We start from the raw sequence: 19,287 nt of genomic DNA on the forward strand, positions 1-19,287 counted from the left end.
CATTGACCGTTCTCAATCTCATCACGCCATCAGGCAATGCATTCCATGGTTCAACCACGCTCCATGCAAAGAAACCACTCCTCACCCTCTTTCTCATAGTTTCCTTTCGTAACTTCCAGGGGTGGCCCCTTGTCATGACTCCTCCCCGCTGTTCAACCAAGTGAAAGAACTCCCCAATGACAACCCTGTAACCACCTCTCAACAGTTTAAAAGTCTCTATCACATTGCCTCTCCTTCTTCTTCTATCCACCAAACTCTGCAGTTCACACTCTCTCTCTCTCTCTCAGCCGATCCTCATAACTAACATTGCACAGTCCTGACACCATCTTTGTTATCCACCTTTGTACCCTTTCCACAGTTAATTTATCCCCTTCAAATCCTGGGGACCAGATCTGAGAACAATAGTCTAAGTGTGGTCTGATCAGAGTCTTATACAACAGAATGATAACCATTTTATCTTTGCAGGTCGGTGTCCTTCTCATTATTGCAGCAATCCTCTGTGTTACTTTCACTACAAAGATAAAATGGTTATCATTCCGTTGTATAAGACTCAACTTGTAATATGTCCCCTAAATTTCAGTTCTCTATCAATCATCAACCCCAGATCTTTTGTCTCCCCTACTTTCTCCAGTTTAACTCCTCCCATAGAGTATGCAGCATCCCATCGATGTGTCCCAAACCTCAAGACCTTGCATTTTGCTGCATTAAACTGACATCCCCATTCATTTGTCCATCTGTCTAGCTTATTCAAATCCTCTTGCAGGGCTACCACATCTGCACTATTACTAATAACCCTTCCCAGCTTCGCATCATCTGCAAACAACTGAATATCCCCTTGATGTTTTAATGTTTTAAGGATACTTATGACATAAAGACTGAATAATATATGCATGTAAACACAAGAAAGATATTTAATTAACCAAATATTTCAGTCTGGAAATAGCAGACCATCTTCAGTGGCACTACAAGAACAGTTTAAAAAAAAAAAAAAATACAAGGTGGAATACTAACAATAGATCATTTAAAAATAGAACAAGCCGCATGATGTTATATCACTAAGTATCAAAGGGAATATTTATAAGCAGAGACATGATTGAAATAAAGATATTAATTAATAATATTAAATAACATAAAATTAATATGAATTAATGGGTTATCTTGATTAGACTTTCCCAGATTTTTGATATAGATATACAGTCATTCCGATTCAGGTTAGGACGATGGAGTAAGGCCTCTACGCTTTCTTTGAATAAACATTCAAATTTATAATGGGATCTATGTAAGAGGCAAGTTTTTTTCTGAATATCCCCTTGCAATCCACAGATAATGTCATTGATATAAAGGTTAAACAATATAGGTCCCAGCACTGAGCCCTGTGGAACACCACTTGTAACCTTCTGCCTCTTTGATACTGCTCCACCATACACAACTCTCTGATACCTATTGGACAGCCAATCCTGAATCCAGTTGACCAATCTGACATCCAGACCCATGTGCTGCAACTTGAATATCAGCTAATCATGTGGTACCCTGTCAAAAGCCTTCAAAAGTCTAGGAAAATGGCAGTATATGCCCTTCGCTCATCTAATGCTCTTGTAACTTTATCATAAAAGGCTAGCATATTGCTAAAACAAGAGCGCCCTTCACAAATCCATGTTGACTCTCACAGATAACATTACCCTCATCTGCCCAATGCTGTATACAGTCCCTCACCACTTTCTCCAAGATCTTACTAACTACTGATGACACACAAACTGGCCTATAATTAGACACTTCTAGTCTGCTACCACCCTTATGTAATGGCACTATCTTACCTTCCTTCCATTCCATGGGCACCTTTCCTGCAGCCAGACTTTCACAGAAAAGACAGGTCAAAGGCACTGTCAGTTCCTTAGCACATTCTCTCAAAACTCATGGTGAAATACCATCCAGTCCCACCGCTTTACTAACATCCAGAGTACTTAGTATGTGGAACACACTTGCCTCCTGCACCTCGAACCTGCCCTACCCCTCTAGTATTAAAACTGATTCCTCCAGGATGAAATACTCCAATAAAGTATTCATTGAACAATTCCACTATGTCCTCTGCATCAGTCACTCTATTCCCATTTTTATCCCACAATGTCATTCTTCCACAGTCATTTCTCCTCCTACTGGCCACATTGCTAAAAAATTCCCTAGGATTTTCCTTGGATCTAAGAGCCAATCTTTTCTCACATTCCAGTTTTGCCCTCCTTACCATACTAGTAACTCTCCTGGCCTGTCTCTTATATTCTTCATGCACCATCTCTTCACCTGTCTCCTTATATCTCTTCCATAGCCTCTTTTTCGCATGCAGTTCCTGTTTAATATTGTTTATCATCCATTTTACTCCAAATTGTGTCCTCTTCTTCACTCGTGGAATACAGCTTACCATTGCTGCTAACAAATATTCCTTCACAATTTCCCAAGCACTAATGATATCCCGGCCTTCCAATTCCTCCCTCCATGAAACTTCACCAAGTTGACGTCTAAGAGTATTATAATCACCTGCTTTATAATTCCACATATGTCCCGACATAAGTCAAAACCATATGGTCACTCTCTCCAACTGGTGGGAGAGATGTCATCTCAGTTATTATCAACTCTTCTGATGGTATAACCAAATCCAAAACTCTTGAACCTCTTGTTCCCTCTGTTACATGTTGCCTAAGACATTTGTCAGTCAAGAATTCTAGAAATTCCATTCCCTTATTGCTATATGCATTTTCATCTCCCCAATTTATACTGCTGTAGTTAAAATCTCCCATAACAATCATTCTTCTTGCACTTACCATGCTCAACTGTCTCAACATCTCGTGGTCCCCACCCTCTGTGCTCCTTGGTCTGTAGCAATTCCCCACTAAGTGTCCTGTCTTGCCCACCTCCCTCACACCATATGCTTTCAAAATCATTAGTGTCACAGCTTTCCAAAGCCTCCACTCTTAGAGGGCATAGGTCATCACTTATCATAAGCAGTACTCCACCACCTCGCTGTCCCTTCCTATCCTGCTGAAAAATGCTGTACCCAGCTACTTCCATTCCTGTTATTATATCCTCTTCTGTCAACCACGTCTCGGTGATCCCAATAATCTTTAGCCAGGCTGATGCTATCAGTGCCACCAATTCCTCTCCCTTATTCCGAATACTCCTGGCATTAGTATAAAGCATAAAAATGCCATTGTTTCTATACCCAGCATTATCCCCTCTAGACTCCACTGTGCTTAGCGTTACCTGATGTCGTCCCCCTTCTCCCAAGTACCCATTCTCACAAGAGGCCACTCCTGCTACCATCCACACTGGGACACACTGACTCGTTCAGAACAGCAATCTCTCCAGATGCCTACGTCCTTCCTCATTCAAATGTAAGTGGTCTCTCGCATATAATTCCTCTCTGCCTCAAATGCATTCCAAGCATCCACATATTCCAACCCTCTCTTCTGACACATTCTTGCTATTATGCCATTTAATATCACTGCTCTTTTGCTCAGCTTGTCATTATCATACTAGGCAACATACACACTATCTTTCCTCTCTGTGTCTTCTTTCATACTACCACAAGCAAGAATCTCATATCTCTCGCTGCCCTATTTACACTACCACTCAAGTCATTTGTTCCCACCATCACAATCATCTCATCCACGCTTTCACCTCTCTTAACTGCCAAAGCCACACTTTCTATCTTTCCTCTTGGCAAACACTCCTCACGCATCCTATCTTGAACACTGCATTGAGTCCCCATACATTGCACCTCTTACCACCCTATTCCTCGATTGCTCACATGCATCCCTCACTCTCTCTTCTGTAACAGTTTCTTTCTGTGCTCCCCTACTAATATAACCTCCAATTCTTTTTACAGTACTTTTTTCTCTACACCTAAGCTTTTTTTCCATAGTCTTCAGAACATTTTGCATCTTTGTGATATTTACTTTTTTCATTCTTTCCAAAGTCTTTTCATGATTTTTGATATTTTGATATGACATTTATAAACAGTTTTCGTGTATTTTCTCTGCACAGGGCCGGAAAGCTGGCCCTGTGAACACACATATGGAAAAAAAAAACACGTTTCCGAGCGAAAAACTCTCTACCTCCGTATGAGACCGCCTAACTCATCTTTATTCAAAAGAGACTAGATAAAGGTTCTTCACATCACAGGAATCGAACCCAGGTCTTCTTTCCGATCAAAGAGCTTCATCTAAACTGACTGAGCTATGGAGGCTCTACTGGAAGAGGATTCATGACACCATTTCTTCAGTGACAGTGTTTCTGTGCTATCTGTATCTGCTTGTTTTTTGCTGAGAGGAGTAAAACTCAACAATACCATCTGTTATTATATCTTATCTTTTTAAGGCATTTCCTTAGCACAGTTGGTAAGGCCTACATCAAAATCCTATTCAGGAATAATGGGGCCTTTATAAGGGCTATGCAACTGAAAGCAAGTTTGACAGTTTAAATGGAGATGGTAGAGTTTTCATCCCAGAAACTTGATTTTTCACTCCTGCAAAACAGATTGGCCAAGAACAGGATATTCATCTTTAGGTAAACTTTACAATCTCAATTCCATCTTCATTCAGTTGTATATCTATGGGATGCAAAATGGAACCTAGAATGAGCTGTTCACAGCAGACATTGACCAGTCTTAATTCATCATAGTATGTAAATCACATCCAACGGTTGCTCAGAATGGGCAACTCCTATTTGCATATCCTGATGAATTAAGGCTGGCTGGGGACTGGAATGGGGGGGAAGGTTCTACTCACTATTAGGAAGATTTATCTAATAAACTTTTTGCCTAATGTACATGTGTGTACAATGTATATAATTAAGTGATGGGAAGAATGGATTTCAATCATATTATACCAATTATTGTTGTTGTTAAAACTGTATTTTTAAATTTTGACTTCTAGTCTTTATTGCTTGATAACCTTTTACCCTCAAAGGGTGTACTATAGACTATAACAGTCTAATACAATTTAGATTTTAATAACTAGTTTCCAAGTAAACTTTCTTCCATTTGTTTGTTATTTGTTAGATCTTAATTGATTAGCCCTTATCTTTTGATCTTTGAAATCATTCCTAACTATATCAGTCAGCCTCAGAGAGAAACTAAAATATTGGTCTTTATCTGAGGCTTTTTCTTGTTATTCTTGCTTCAAAGTTTTGTTTTGTTAATCTTTCTTCTCCTATCCTGTTTATGCAATTACTGATTGGCTTTTCTTATACATCAATGAACATTAATAATGTCAAGTGACATTATTCATTAAAATTAAATTTAGTTTTTATTGCCGATTTTCATTCTAATACGATTTAGTACAAATTGTATTAGACTTGAGCAAATATTTTCAGCAAGTATTTCATTTTCACTAAAAACAGCAGAATATTTTCTGCACAGATTTATTTAAGAGAATACAATCATAAGCACAAACATAATATAAAAAATTAACCTCAATATCTCTTAATGAATATCAGGTTTAATATCATTTTCCTTAATGATATGTTCCATATACATTACAAATACTAGTAAAAATAGCATACCACATTGGTTTTATACCCATCAAATACTTTTCTTGTTTCATTGTAAAAGCACTTTTGCAACTTATATAATCTAAGTACTGGTTCTACACCTGCTTCCATTATATCATATAAATTTAGTATTGTAAGTCAAGAAAGGAAGCAAGATGTAAGAATAATGTAAGAAGGAGAATCAATATATAAAAGCAGCTAAACAAAAGTGGGAAGAATTTATTTATTTATTATTATTTTTTTTTACAATGATCCTACTCACAAAAGGTTATTGCTAACCTATAGTAGATTTGTACTGTAGGTAGACTAAGGATTTTTCTTCTATTTTTTATCAATTTTATGTATTATTTTAATTTGTTTTTTTTTAAATAAATTAAAAATTGGTAAGAATATACAGGACAAATATAATGAAGACAGCAAAAGGAATCAGAGGTGATAAAGGTGACATGAAAACTGAAGACTAAGATATTTCAGATGCCTGGAGTAATTCCATTGAAGGGTTGCTAAATTGTGACAAGAAGCCATTAAAAGATCCTGGTAATATATGGAGGCTTTCATATATTGGCAGGAAAAAAATCCATGGGTAACAGATTTAGGCATAATAGCAAAATCAGAAGAATCTTTGGATAAGATATTTAGTTCCTCTGGGGGGTGGGAGAAGCAATGATAATTATAATCCCTAAAAAAAGGTGATCTCACTAGATGTGAGAATTGGAGAGGAATTAGCCTACTCTCAGCACTTACAAATATTTTCTGTAGAATATTGAAAAACAGGATTAAAAAGTGAAATAGAGATTATATTAAGGCATGAACAAGCGGGTTTTAGAGCAGGTGGGAGTACTGTGCATCACATTTTTACTTTAAGTAACATCATTGAACAAAGCAGAAATTTAGAACCCATCGTACCAAATTTTATAGATTTTGCTAAAGCATTTAACAGAGAAACATTACTATTAATTATTAAAAATCATGGAATTCCCGACAAATATGTGAGAATAAACAAAGAAATGTATAAGGGAAATAAAAGTTGTGTTACTGCATGGCAAATAACATCTGAATGGTTTGAGATAAGATCTGGTGTAAGGCAGGGTAGTGTAATTATTATTATTATTATTATTACCCCAAGACCTCATGGAGTCAAAGACTCATCTGGGAGGTCCTTTTATCATGCACACATCTCATCATACTGAGCCTTAAACACACTCAAACTCCTTGCAGACACCACACTCTCAGGCAAGGCATTCCAATCATTCACAACTCTGCACGAAAAAAAAACTGCATCTCACTCCCCTACTCACATCCTCTTTATACAGTTTCCAGGGATGACCTCTGGTTCTCCCCTGATCTCCCACTATTCTCTGTAGAACTTCTCCACCAGTGATCTTATAACAACCCCTTACCAACTTGTATGTCTCTATCATATCTCCCCTCTTCCTCTTCTCCACCAGACTCTGCAAATTACATCTTCTCAATCTTTCCTCATACTCAACATTCCAGAGGTCAGAAACTACCATAGCCAGTCGCCTTTGGACCCTTTCCAACATCTCCTCATCCTTCTGAAAACCCGGTGACCAAATCTGGGCACAATAGCCCATGTGTGGCCTAATCAAAGCCTTATACAACGGAACAAGAATCTCCCTACTTCTAAACGTCAGTGTCCTCCACATCATTCCCAGAGGCCTTTGTGTTGTCTTCACAATTTTGGCAATGTGTCCCTTAAATTTTAGATCCTTATCCACTATCACCCCCCCAGATCTCTTATTTCCTCTACCTCCAACAATATATTCTCACCAGGCATAAATTCTGCATCCCATCTTTGTTTTTCAAATTTTAAAACCTTACATTTTGCAACATTGAACTCACATCCCCATTTCCGTGTCCAATCACTCAATTTATTCAAGTCTTCTTGCAAGGCCACAACATCTTCACTACTCTTTATGGTTCGTCCCAACTTTGCATCATCTGCAAACAACTGAATATCTCCATCCAAATCTTCGCCAATATCATTAATATACAAGTTAAATAGTAATGGCCCTAAAACACACCCCTGAGGCACTCCACTAATGACTTTCCTTTTCCTGGATATCGCACCCCCATACACAATTTGTTGATACCTATCTGATAGCCAGTCTCCAATCCAATGCACCAATCTAATATCCAACCCCATCTGCTCTAGTTTGACTGTCAACCTATCATGAGGTACTCTATCAAAAGCTTTTGCGAAATCCAAGTATATTACTGTGTATCCTTTTCCTTTGTCCAAGGAAGCAGTCACTTTATTGTAATAAGTAAGTAGATTACTAAAACATGACCTCCCTTTAGCAAATCCATGCTGTCCATCAAAGATAATACCATTGTTATCAACCAAACTCTGGATCCTAGTTCTCACAAGCTTCTCCAATAACTTAACCACAACACCTGACAAACAGATAGGCCTATAGTTTGATGCTTGAGTTCGATCACCTCCTTTATGAAGTGGCACAATCTTGCCCTCCTTCCACTCCTTAGGAACTTGACCGAGTGCAAGACTCATATTAAAAAAATATGTCAAGGCAGATGTCAACTCCCTGGCACATTCTTTCAGAATATGTGGTGATATATTATCAAGTCCCATAGTCTTATTTACATCTAGTTTACTCAACTCCCCAAACACCTCTTGCTCACTTACAGTCAGTCTCTCCTCCCCGTCAACAACTGCTCTCAATCTCTCCATGAAGTCATATTCACAAGATTGAAAGATCTTTATGAACTGCTCATTAAGTATCTCCACCACACTTTCTGCTACAGCTGTCTTTATACCATTTTCTCCAATTAATGTCATCCTTCCATAATCATTCTTTCTTTTGCTGGCTACATATAGAAAGAACTCCCTAGTGGCTTCATTCTCTTTTCAACCTCTCTTTTTGGCTTCATTAGCTAACTGCTGTTCATACCTCTCTTTAGCTACTCTCACCAACCAAGTCACCCTCCTTGACTGGTCTTTGTAGACCTCATGTGTGGATTATTGTTAAATATAGTGGATTGTGAGAAAAGTTACAGATGCAAGAAGAGGAATTAAATGGAATTCTATGTCACAGGGTAGAAAATCTAGATTATCATCGAAATAGAATGATATACAAATAAAATAGGAAAACTTGTATAAAACAGCTGAAACAGTTGGACTTAAATATGACTAAAACAAAAAAGCTTAAATTGAATCACAAATGCTAAGAGACCAAAATCAATCAGCATGCTTATAGAAGAAGTTAGAATTTTATATACTTGAAAGAAAATGTAGATAATGAAGGTCGAACAGGGATACAACTAGTATCCCTGTCAGTTCGACCTTCATTAATAAAACTAGTATAAAGATCTTCAATAGCAATGTTAAGGCCGTATTATTATATGGATTAGAGACATGGAAGCTAACCAAAAAACAGGAAGTTAAATTAGATAGTTTACAAACCAAACATCTGCTTAAACTAAAAATATTTCAGTCCCAATGTATAACAAATGATGACTTATATAAGCTGACTGTGCAAAAAAGCATCACTGATGAAATCAAAATACGGAGATGTAAATGGATTGGATATATATGCCGAGAATGGACAGCAGAGAGATTCCTAAAGTGGTTTTGTTATGAATCTCAGAAGGAAAACAGAAAATGGGAAGGCTTGTATTATCATCGAAATTATTAACTTGCAGAGAATGACAGAAGAGGAAAGAAGACTGACTGGCTGGAAGAGTTTGTAGAGAAGCCAAATTGGTGGCTCAGGACAGAAGTTTCTGAAAAAAACGGATCTCAACCCTAAGTAATGTACGGAGATCTATGACATTTTCTTTAGATGGCTAACCATCTTTGTTTCAAAGTGGTGAAAATTCTTTATTAGTATAAACATTCACCATCAAATTTTTCTTATCCAGAACTTAAAGCATTACTCTCCTTGAAGAAAAATTGTCAACATAAGTTGATAAGCTAGGGAAAAAACACTATAGGAAACTTACCTTATTGCTACATAACCACACTACTTATTATCTCCTTTCTGATATCCAACTTCTAGTCACATAAACTGAACAAACTCATAAATAGTGTCTCCTGTTGGGATGATGAACTTGGAAAGAAGCTAAAAACCAATCATAGTCACCCTACTATTCTAGTAGTAAGACTTATACGTTGGTTAGACATAACTGGTAATTAATTTACGGAATTGACAACGCATATAAAGTAAATTAATTAAAGATAACTTTAATGAATCACTTCTATATTTCGGCAATGTCACATTGCCATCTTCGGGAACATAAACATTTGAAGAGAAAGCCTTAAACTCCGCCCCACAAAAACCCACTATTTGGCTTCGTTATGTGGATGATGTGTTTGCTATTTGGCCACATGGCTCAGATACACTCCACTCCTTCCTAGCACACTTAAACAACCAACATCCCAGAGTCCAGTTCACCTTAGAAAAAGAGGAAAACAACACCCTCCCCTTCCTAGACACTTTAATCACCCGCCAGCTTGATGGAACTTTGGTTTTCTCTGTTTACAGAAAACCCACCCACACTGGCAGATACATTCACCAGCAATCCCCCCCCCCCTCACAACAATATGGGGTGATAAAAACACTATATAACAGGGCAAAATTAATCTGCTCAGATGACAAGGCCCTGACTATGGAACTAAACCACATCCTCAACACTTTCTTAGCCAATGGCTACAACCCCAAAAAAATCCAAAAAATACTAAAACCTATAAACCACAACCCCCCTCCACAATAAAGACTACACCAAGTCTATCACTATCCCCTACATCCAGGGCACCTCTGAAAAAATAACTAATATCCTCAAAAAATATGACCTTACTTCCTGTTACAGACCATATAAAAAGTTGGCATCCCTTATCCGCTCTACCAAAGACCAACCACTTCCCCTAGACCTACCTGGTGTATACCAGGTCCCTTGCAGCTGCAAATTGTCCTACTTTGGCCAAACAGGCAGAACAACAAATATCAGGATTTCAGAACACCAAGACTACATCTGGTTTCACCAGTACAGCCGCTCTGGGCTGGCAGACCATGCCCTAGATACCCACCATAAAATTCGTTGGAAGAAGACAAAAATAATCCATCGCAGCAAGTTTAAATACGAAAGATTATTCAAAGAATCTTCAGCAGCTCTAAAAAACGTTCCTAACCTCAACAAATTTGGGTGCATGAAACTGCCCCAAATTTGGGAGACTTTCATTTTGAGAACTTCAGCCCAACTGCCAAGACTACCAAATTAGCCTGCAAGAGGGCACCATTAGGACTTTAGGAACAAAATTAGTTCTTATTTTCTTCCTCATTTGCTTTGTTAGTTCCTTAGTGCACATACCATATCTTTATGTTCCCGAAGATGGCAATGTGACATTGCCGAAATATAGAAGTGATTCATTAAAGTTATCTTTAATTAATTTACTTTATATGCGTTGTCAATTCCGTAAATTAATTACCAGTTAAGTCACCCTACTAGACTATATGGATTCCATAAGGTCCACAAAACAATTGTCCCATTATTATGACCTGTCATCAACTGCACTGGTTCACTGTGTTATAAAATCAGAAAGCAACTTTCTAATTTACTATTGGCTTCCAAGATAAAATGACATCCTTTATTAAAAACAGTTTGCAATTTAAAGAAAAAATCTCAAAGCTTCATCTTCACCCTGGTGTTCTCTTAATCAGCCTGGATACTGTGCTTCTTCACAAATATTCTTAGATAAAACATTAGAATTGCTCTGAAGACTTTCTGCAGATATTTTTTCTCTCTTCAATTTTATCATCATTCTGACTACTTCACTTGTCAGAACAAGTTTCGGCATCAAGTTGAGAGTACTATGGGTAATTCTCTTTCTCCTACTCTTCAAACTGCTTTATGAAATGATATGAACAGTGACTACTCAACAATATCATCCATCCTAGGCACTCCTTATGGTACAGATATGTGGATAATAATATTTTTGTGGTATGGCAAGGTTTCTTCCATTGAGCTTCAAGGTTCCATTAAAAGGTTAATGCTGTTCATCCTCAAATACAATTTACTCTTGAAGTGGAAAACAATCATCACATTTCTTTTTCCGACCTCCTTATTTCTTCATTAGTCAGAGAGAATCCCTCAGTTTTTTGTCTTTCAAAAGAAAGCTCATGCTGGACTTTACATCTATGATCAGCCACATCACTCTCATTGTCAACCTTCTTGTCCAATAGCCTTCACTAAGTCCTTTGTTAATAAGATCATTACCAGTTATGGAGTTTCTAAGTTACCTATCTCCCACAAAGTTATCAACCATATTACCATCCCTTACATCAAGAATCTATATTTCTGAGAAGATTACCAAACTACTTAAATCTGTTGGATTAAATGTGTCTTTTCATCCATTTAATAAACTTTTTTCCTTTCTGGCTCTGCAAAAGATAAGCTTCTGCCTCTAGACTAGCATGGTGTTCATCAAAAACCCTGCACTTATGGGTTATCTTATTTTGGCAACACGACAGTGTGACTGTTCACTGCAATGATTTCACTACATTGCATTCAATAAGCCAGATTAATCTGGACTTGGTGAACATGCATCTCTACCAAACATCAGATCCTTTGGAAGAAGACAAAGGTCCTGCACAAATACTGTTTTCTTTTGGGATAATTATACAAAAAAATTGTTCTTAAACATCCCATAATTTTCATATTCCTGATATGTTCCCTCAGGGGTGTATAGGATATTATAATAGTACTACATGAAAAGTTTACATAAATACTAACTTCTTACCAACAATTTTCCTCCAAATTGATTGATATCTAGCAGGACTTCAATATTGTCAGATCTTATATTTTGGTCTTCTAAAGTAATTCTCTTCCCTGTTCTGTTGAATTTGGTTGCAAAAGCCTGTGGTACAAAAGTGGGTCCATGTATAAGTGTATAACAGGAAGGAAGGAAGGAAAGCACTTCTTATTGTATCAATTCACCTAGAGGTTGGTCTTCCTATGAATTTTTTCCCTATTATCCTGGAAAATAAATACCTGCTTTGCTAACCTTTTCTCTCCCATTCTCTTTAAATGACCATACCATCTGAGATTAGTCATAACTAGCACTTCATGGTATTAACAACATCAGCAGATGAAAAAATTAATTTATTGAATGTTACTAATATTTCACTGGCTTTCCACCCAGCATCTTCAAACAACAAATTATAATTGTGACAAGCACAAGGCACTCAACTAAATCATTGAAAACAATTCAAATGTAACTGAAACAGAATTAATGTCCTAACATGATATCCTCTATGGGCTGAATAACTATAAAGTAAATTTGGAGACATCTGACTACCTGGTCTTAGATCATTGGTAAATTACTGCAACCATATTTGTTGAGGCAGTGTTTCGTAGCTAATGCTGATTCCAAAAATAGTTTCTCAGTCCAGATGCAGCCAGTATTCTGATAAAATTCAAACCTACCAAGAATGACATTCTACCTAAAGAAATATTCTCATTCAAAAAATTGTACAGGAACAAAAAAATTATAACCAAAGCAGACAAAGGAAATTCAACTGTTATTATGGACTGAACAGATTATAACAAAAATAATAATAAAATAAAATAAAATAAAAAGAATCATCTTCTGAAGGACTCTGCTACTTATCAGATTACAGCCTGGTATCCTAACAAATCTCAAAATAAAAAAAAAGTACAAATTATTAAAAAAAAAGAAAAGAAAAAAGTTACATCTTGACCCAAAGAAATTACCAAAAAAGCTAATATCCTATCAAGTCAAGTCACCTTAGATATATGGGATCCTGAAAACGCACAAATCTAATAACTCCTTTCATTCAATAGTTGACAGCATAGACAGCTCCACCTATCAACTGGCCAAACATTTATCCAAATCACTTTTCTCCCTCACAGACAACTCTCCCTTTTTTTATTAAAAATTCTCTGCACATTAAAAACATTAATAAAAAAATTAACCCTGACAGATTCTGACATCATGAAAAGCTGTGGATTCGTTATGATTATCACCCACATATTTATGGCCTTCCTAAGGTATAAACAAATCTGGTTATCCATTATGTCCAATAGTTGATCATAGGATCTCCTACTTATTATTTGGCAAAATATCTTTGAAGACTTCTACAAAACTTTATTGGATAAACCACCTCTTATATCAAAAACAGTTTTGACTTCAAAGAAAAAATTAAAGATCTTCATCTTTAAGACTGTGAAATTATGATTTTCTTTGATGTAGATGTACTGTTTACAAATATACCACTTCAAGAAACTCTACAGTTTTTACAAATAGATTTCGCTGATGATATCATCAATGTATTCAAGTTTACTATCAATGCTAGTTATTTTACTTGGTGTAATAAATTATTTCAGATCGAGGGTATTGCAATGGATAGTCCTATATCACCTGCTTTGGGTAATTATTTTATGGAGCATTTAGAGGATCGGATTTGAACACCATTTCTCCTTGACCTTGCATTTGGCTACATTTTGTGGATGATATCTCTACAATCTGGTCTCACTCTGAGACAGAACTAATTCAATTTTTGGATAAAATTAACTCCTTATATATTGGCATCAAGTTCCCTATTGAATGTGAATTAAAACAGTCTCCCTTTTTGAATACTTTAATACATCATAACTCTGATGGTAAAATTGAATTTTCTGTTTACAGAAAGTCATCCTTTACAGGCAAATATATCCACGCATCTGATAATACCATGAAATAGATATTATCAAAAGCCTTGTACACTGAGCATGCATAATTTGTTTTTCTGGGTCTTTTCTCCTAGAAGAATTAATTAAAATAAAACTTACTCTATTACTTAATGGATACAGCAAGATCTTGATACAGAAAATATTTAATAATTATCATCCCTCTTCCAGATTGCAATCTGATATTAAAAGGATCAGCATACCCTACCTTAAAAAAAAACAGCTGAACAAACAGCAAGGACCCTTCACAGATATAATTTGTATACCACCTTCAAACCAGCATGGAAATTGTCATCTTTCTTACCACCTATCAAAGATACATTATCAACTCTAACATTGCATGGCGTTTATCAAATACCCTGTTCTTGTCATCTTTGCTACTTTGATGGAATGACTTTTCTGCTACTATTAGAATCTAACAATATCAAGATTACTGTAATCTCCCCCCCTTTATCTGCAATTTCAGTTATTCATGGTCAACCTTAGTCAGAAAATATTAAATGGAAAATTCCAGAAATAAACAATTTATGATTACACAGGCAAAGTGGATATTAGATCCAACATTATTTCAAAGCCAAATGTTTGTAGAAACTATGAAAGTTTTGTAAGTTAACCTGAGAGATTACAAGAATACAATCCACGGTATCCCTGAGTTGCCTTAGCTACTTAAGTCAAGTAGTACAAGCTAAGACAACTTGGGGATGCTGAGGATTGCATGCTCGTAAACTCTCAGGTCAACTTACAGAACTTTCATAGTTTCTACAAACATTTGGCTTTGAAATAATGTTGGATCTAATATCCACTTTGCCCATGTAATTTTACATCACTGAAATGAAGCTGTGTGGCTCTTTCTTTTAGTAATAGACAATTGATAAGTTTTAAATTGCATGCTGTTCTGCACAGTTCTCAGAAAAGTTCTAAGGAAAATGCTGAAAAGTTCCTCTATTTCTTTCCTACTAAAGTCTTCTGTGGGTCCACAGGCAGAAATAAGTCTCAATGTCCAACTTCTCATTTGAAATCTGTTCATATCACTGCATAAAACTGCCTACCATTCAAGAAACATATTTTCATATTTAGTGTTGAATACTTTAGTTACTCTCTCCTTTCCTTGATCCGTAATGCCTGACAAAATTATTCTATATTATTATTCAAAAGGATCTCACTTCTTTTTTCTTCTTATTATAGAAATCATATTGACAATTATATCAATATGGCATTTCCATAATTCTTCATCTAGCTCCACTTCTTTTCAATGAATGCTCATGTTGATAAACTGCAGTGACAAAATCAGGAGGGACCCTAGTATAACAGGTGATGCCTTAACTAGCATGATATTTAATTATGTTGTACCACCATAATGTATATGTAGTTTAAACCAATATAGAATATAATTTAATGTAAGCTGAGTCTCAAATTGTCAGCCCATCCAAGTTCATTAAGAATCCAAATAGATACATGGTAATGGGGCACATAATGAGAAAGTTTTATTTTATTTATTTCGTAAGCTGATACAATGGCTATGAGCCCCTTTTACAGCAAGGTGTGACAACATCTCAATCCCTCCTATTTTTATCCAGACTCAGGACGACCAGCAGAGCTGATGAATCAGACATATGGCTGGAGTCTTAAGTATTTCTGACTGTAATCCGTGCATGTTCACAGGGGCCGGTTTGCCTTTTCAAAAATCCCGAGTTTCCAGGTGAAAAAAACCACCTATCTCCATGTGAGACCAGCTAACTCACCTTTTGTCAAAAGAAACCAGATAAAGTTCCCCACGTCATGGATGGGAATTGAACTCAGGTCTTTCCGACCAAAGGGCTTCGTCTATACCGACTGAGCTATAGAGACTCATCATGAGAAGGTGAGGAAAGCAGACAATGAGTTAGAACTCCAGTCCTCCATATTCCTTATAGGTATAAGGAGGTTTCCATTCAATCATCTATTTTCAACCCTTCAGTAATACCTAATCTGTAGAAATGCAATTCAAATTTTTAAATGGGATTTTTCAAAATTCATTATTTTATTATTTATTTTTTATTTTACTTATTTATTATTTTATTTATTTATTTGTTTTACTTATTTATTTTTACCTTTGGAATCCCTATATGTAAATTATGGATAAATGGTTCTTCTGGTAGAGAAAATGGTGTAAACTGATCTCTCACTGCTGTAGAATCTTTGATGTCATGACCACCCAGAAGACCTGTTATAATGAAAATATGCCTTCATGGAAGAAATAATGTAAAATATCACTTTACATTATTTCTTCCATGAATGGATGAAATTCTTTTTGTTTCTTTAATTTACTGATCAATATTACCTTTTTGTATTAATTAGAATACATTAAAATTTATTATTAAAATACATAATTAGTTAAAACAGTTCTTCACGTCATGTTTAAAAAACTTTTTATATCTAAGCATTGCTATGAGTGGAGTTGTCAGTTAATTTCAAACAACACAGAGAAAAGGGGGAAAAAATATTATTAAATGAATGAACTTTAGTCAACATACTGTTCTAGAGACATATGGCTATTTAAGTATATCAAGTTGCTTCTTAAAATATATATAGGAGGCATCCTGTGAATAAGAAATCATGATTGTTCAGATGTTGAGATAATAATGTATTAATTTGGCACATACAGTAAATTTTACATTGGGTAACTTTCTTGGGTAATAACTTAATAACTTATTAGCTATTAAACTTTGCATTTTTTTCATAAATTTTGCATTAGCTATTAAACTTTGCATTTGGAGGAAATAACCAATCTTCTTGCATTCTTTTCTCAGTCATCGATTTGCAATGGGCGAATTCATTTTAGCTCATTTTGCTTTCTTAAATGTGTACTATTCTTCAAGAGAAGTAAAACATAGAAGTTTTGTCTTCTCTAAACAAAACAACTATAGTTGACCCTTGACCAGTACAGGTTTCAACTGTACAGGTCCACTTATACGTGAATTTTTTCAATAAATATATTGTAAAATTTTTTGGAAATTTGAATCTTTTTGATTATATTTCCTGGGTAACTGTTGTTTACTAGAGTTTGAGATATGAGAGTGAGTTCATCAAGGAGATCTTTTTCTTCTGAGATAATATTGGTTGCTCTATTTTTAAGCAATATATTATGCTGCGTTTTTGTGCAATATGGTGAGACAATACGAAGTGCAGGTAACGTTCAGTGTCTGTTGGTTTTTGATAGATTGCGAGCTGGATTTGTCCATTCTCTTGTTTCTTGATTAGTGTATCAAGAAAGGGCAAATTGGCTATTCTTTTCAAGCTCTAACTGTATTTTTTGGTGGAAGGAATTTATCTTTGTAAGGAAATCAAATAAGGTAGTTTCTGTGCCTCTCCAAATTATGAAAACACCATCTACGTATCCCCACCAAACCAATGGCTTTGGGATTTAATTTGGAAAGGATGTCAGCTTCTAGTTTTTCCATGAACAGATCAGCGCAGGGAGGTGATAAGGGGACTGCCCATGACTAAGCCATCAAGTTGTTCATAAATCATGTCATTCACTTTGAAATAATTTGATTTGAGGCAATGGAAATCCTAGTAAACAACAGTTACCCAAGAAATATAATCAAAAAAATTCTTCATAGAAACCCTCCACAGCAGCAACCTATTGCGTGACAAACAATTATCGCGCAATATACATCGTCGATCGTCATCCCTTATGCAGGCTCAGTGTCAACAAAAATAGCCAACCTCCTCAAGTCTTTCAACGTCAGAGTTGCTCTCAAACCTGTCAAGGACATTAATGCCTTCTTCAAATATGCTGGTGTATACATCATCCCATGTTCCTGTGGATTAAATTACATAGGACAAAGAAGCCTGGAAATTCGAAAAAAAGAACATGTAGGGGACGTGAACAACAACAGAACAGATACTTCAGGATTAGCCGATCACTTCTCGATCTCTAACCACACCATCGATTGGGATAACAGCTCCATGCCCTATATAGAAGAAGATTTTCAATGGAGAAACTTCAAAGCAGCTGCAGTTGTACTCTGCTCTGGAGAAAATCTAAACAGAAATCAAGGAATGATTCTGAAAGACATCTGGAAAAGCCTAATAAGTTCACTCAGCTTACCAGAATTTCATTTCAAAAAACTAAATAACTTTCTAAAAAAATTTCTAAAAACTATATAACGTGCTCAATAAACAATGACTGATACACCACGTTCCATGCTTATGATGTTAAGTGTCAGTTTTAATTTATCTGATTGTGTTTACTCCATTTTTTTTTTTTTTTTTACTAGCAAACGTTAGTTTGTACCATTATACTTGTCCTGAGGAAGTCAGACAAAACAGCTGGTGAAACTTGTAGACAATTCTTGTATATATTTTACAAATATCTGGTCAATGAATAAAGCCAAGAAAAAGCTCAAGTTTTAATATTCTAGTGTCTATTTTATCATTCTTATTTATTATCTATATTTATTTATAAAGAATTAATACAAAGAATACACTACCTACATTCTCTGGCCACGATGTAGGTCATTTTGCTACTATTGTATGAAACTATTGATTTAATTTCAGCAGTTAGTACTATAAATGTTTGTCTTGTCTTTAACTGCAATTGAACTGAGCTGTTTCTATTTGAAACGGCAAACAAATGCGACGTCAACAACTTACAGTTATTATTATTAACCAAATAGAAGTGAAATGATAGATGATGTGTATATTTTGCACAGTAGAATGAGGGAAATATCACTTAAAGTAGATAAATGTCCACTTGAGATGCTGTTCTTCAACAAAATAATCTTTTACTGCTATGTCCTGAGAAGTGAATGCTGTAGATTCAAAACTAACCTAGAGAATTCTATTTTTCAAAATACATATTAAAGCTGTTTGATATCTAACAAATGGTCTTTCTTCAAGCTGCTAATCAGACTGATTTAAACTTCTCACTGCCATGAGTCAAAGTGAAATGGATCCTTTGATATACTGAAACCTAAATATAAAGACTACTGGTAGCACACTCTACAATGATGGTATTTTCTAGTAGATTTATTC

General features: G+C 35.7%; 1 protein-coding gene across 3 annotated transcripts in view; it reads right to left on the reverse strand.

Moving 5' to 3' along the window:
• GatA (glutamyl-tRNA(Gln) amidotransferase subunit A, mitochondrial) overlaps positions 1 to 19,287 on the reverse strand; it is a 154,219-nt gene that overhangs the window by 93,980 nt on the left and 40,952 nt on the right. For all 3 annotated transcript variants that reach the window (XM_090409632.1, XM_090409633.1, XM_090409631.1), the window contains exon 6: positions 16,359 to 16,471. In XM_090409632.1, coding sequence (XP_090265758.1) covers positions 16,359 to 16,471 — 113 coding nt within the window. The remainder of the gene's footprint in view (positions 1 to 16,358; positions 16,472 to 19,287) is intronic.

The sequence above is a fragment of the Typopeltis vanoorti genome, chromosome 19, assembly GCF_054136105.1.
Source record: "Typopeltis vanoorti isolate ZY-2024b chromosome 19, IOZ_Tvanoo_1.0, whole genome shotgun sequence".
Lineage (NCBI taxonomy): Eukaryota > Metazoa > Arthropoda > Arachnida > Uropygi > Thelyphonidae > Typopeltis > Typopeltis vanoorti.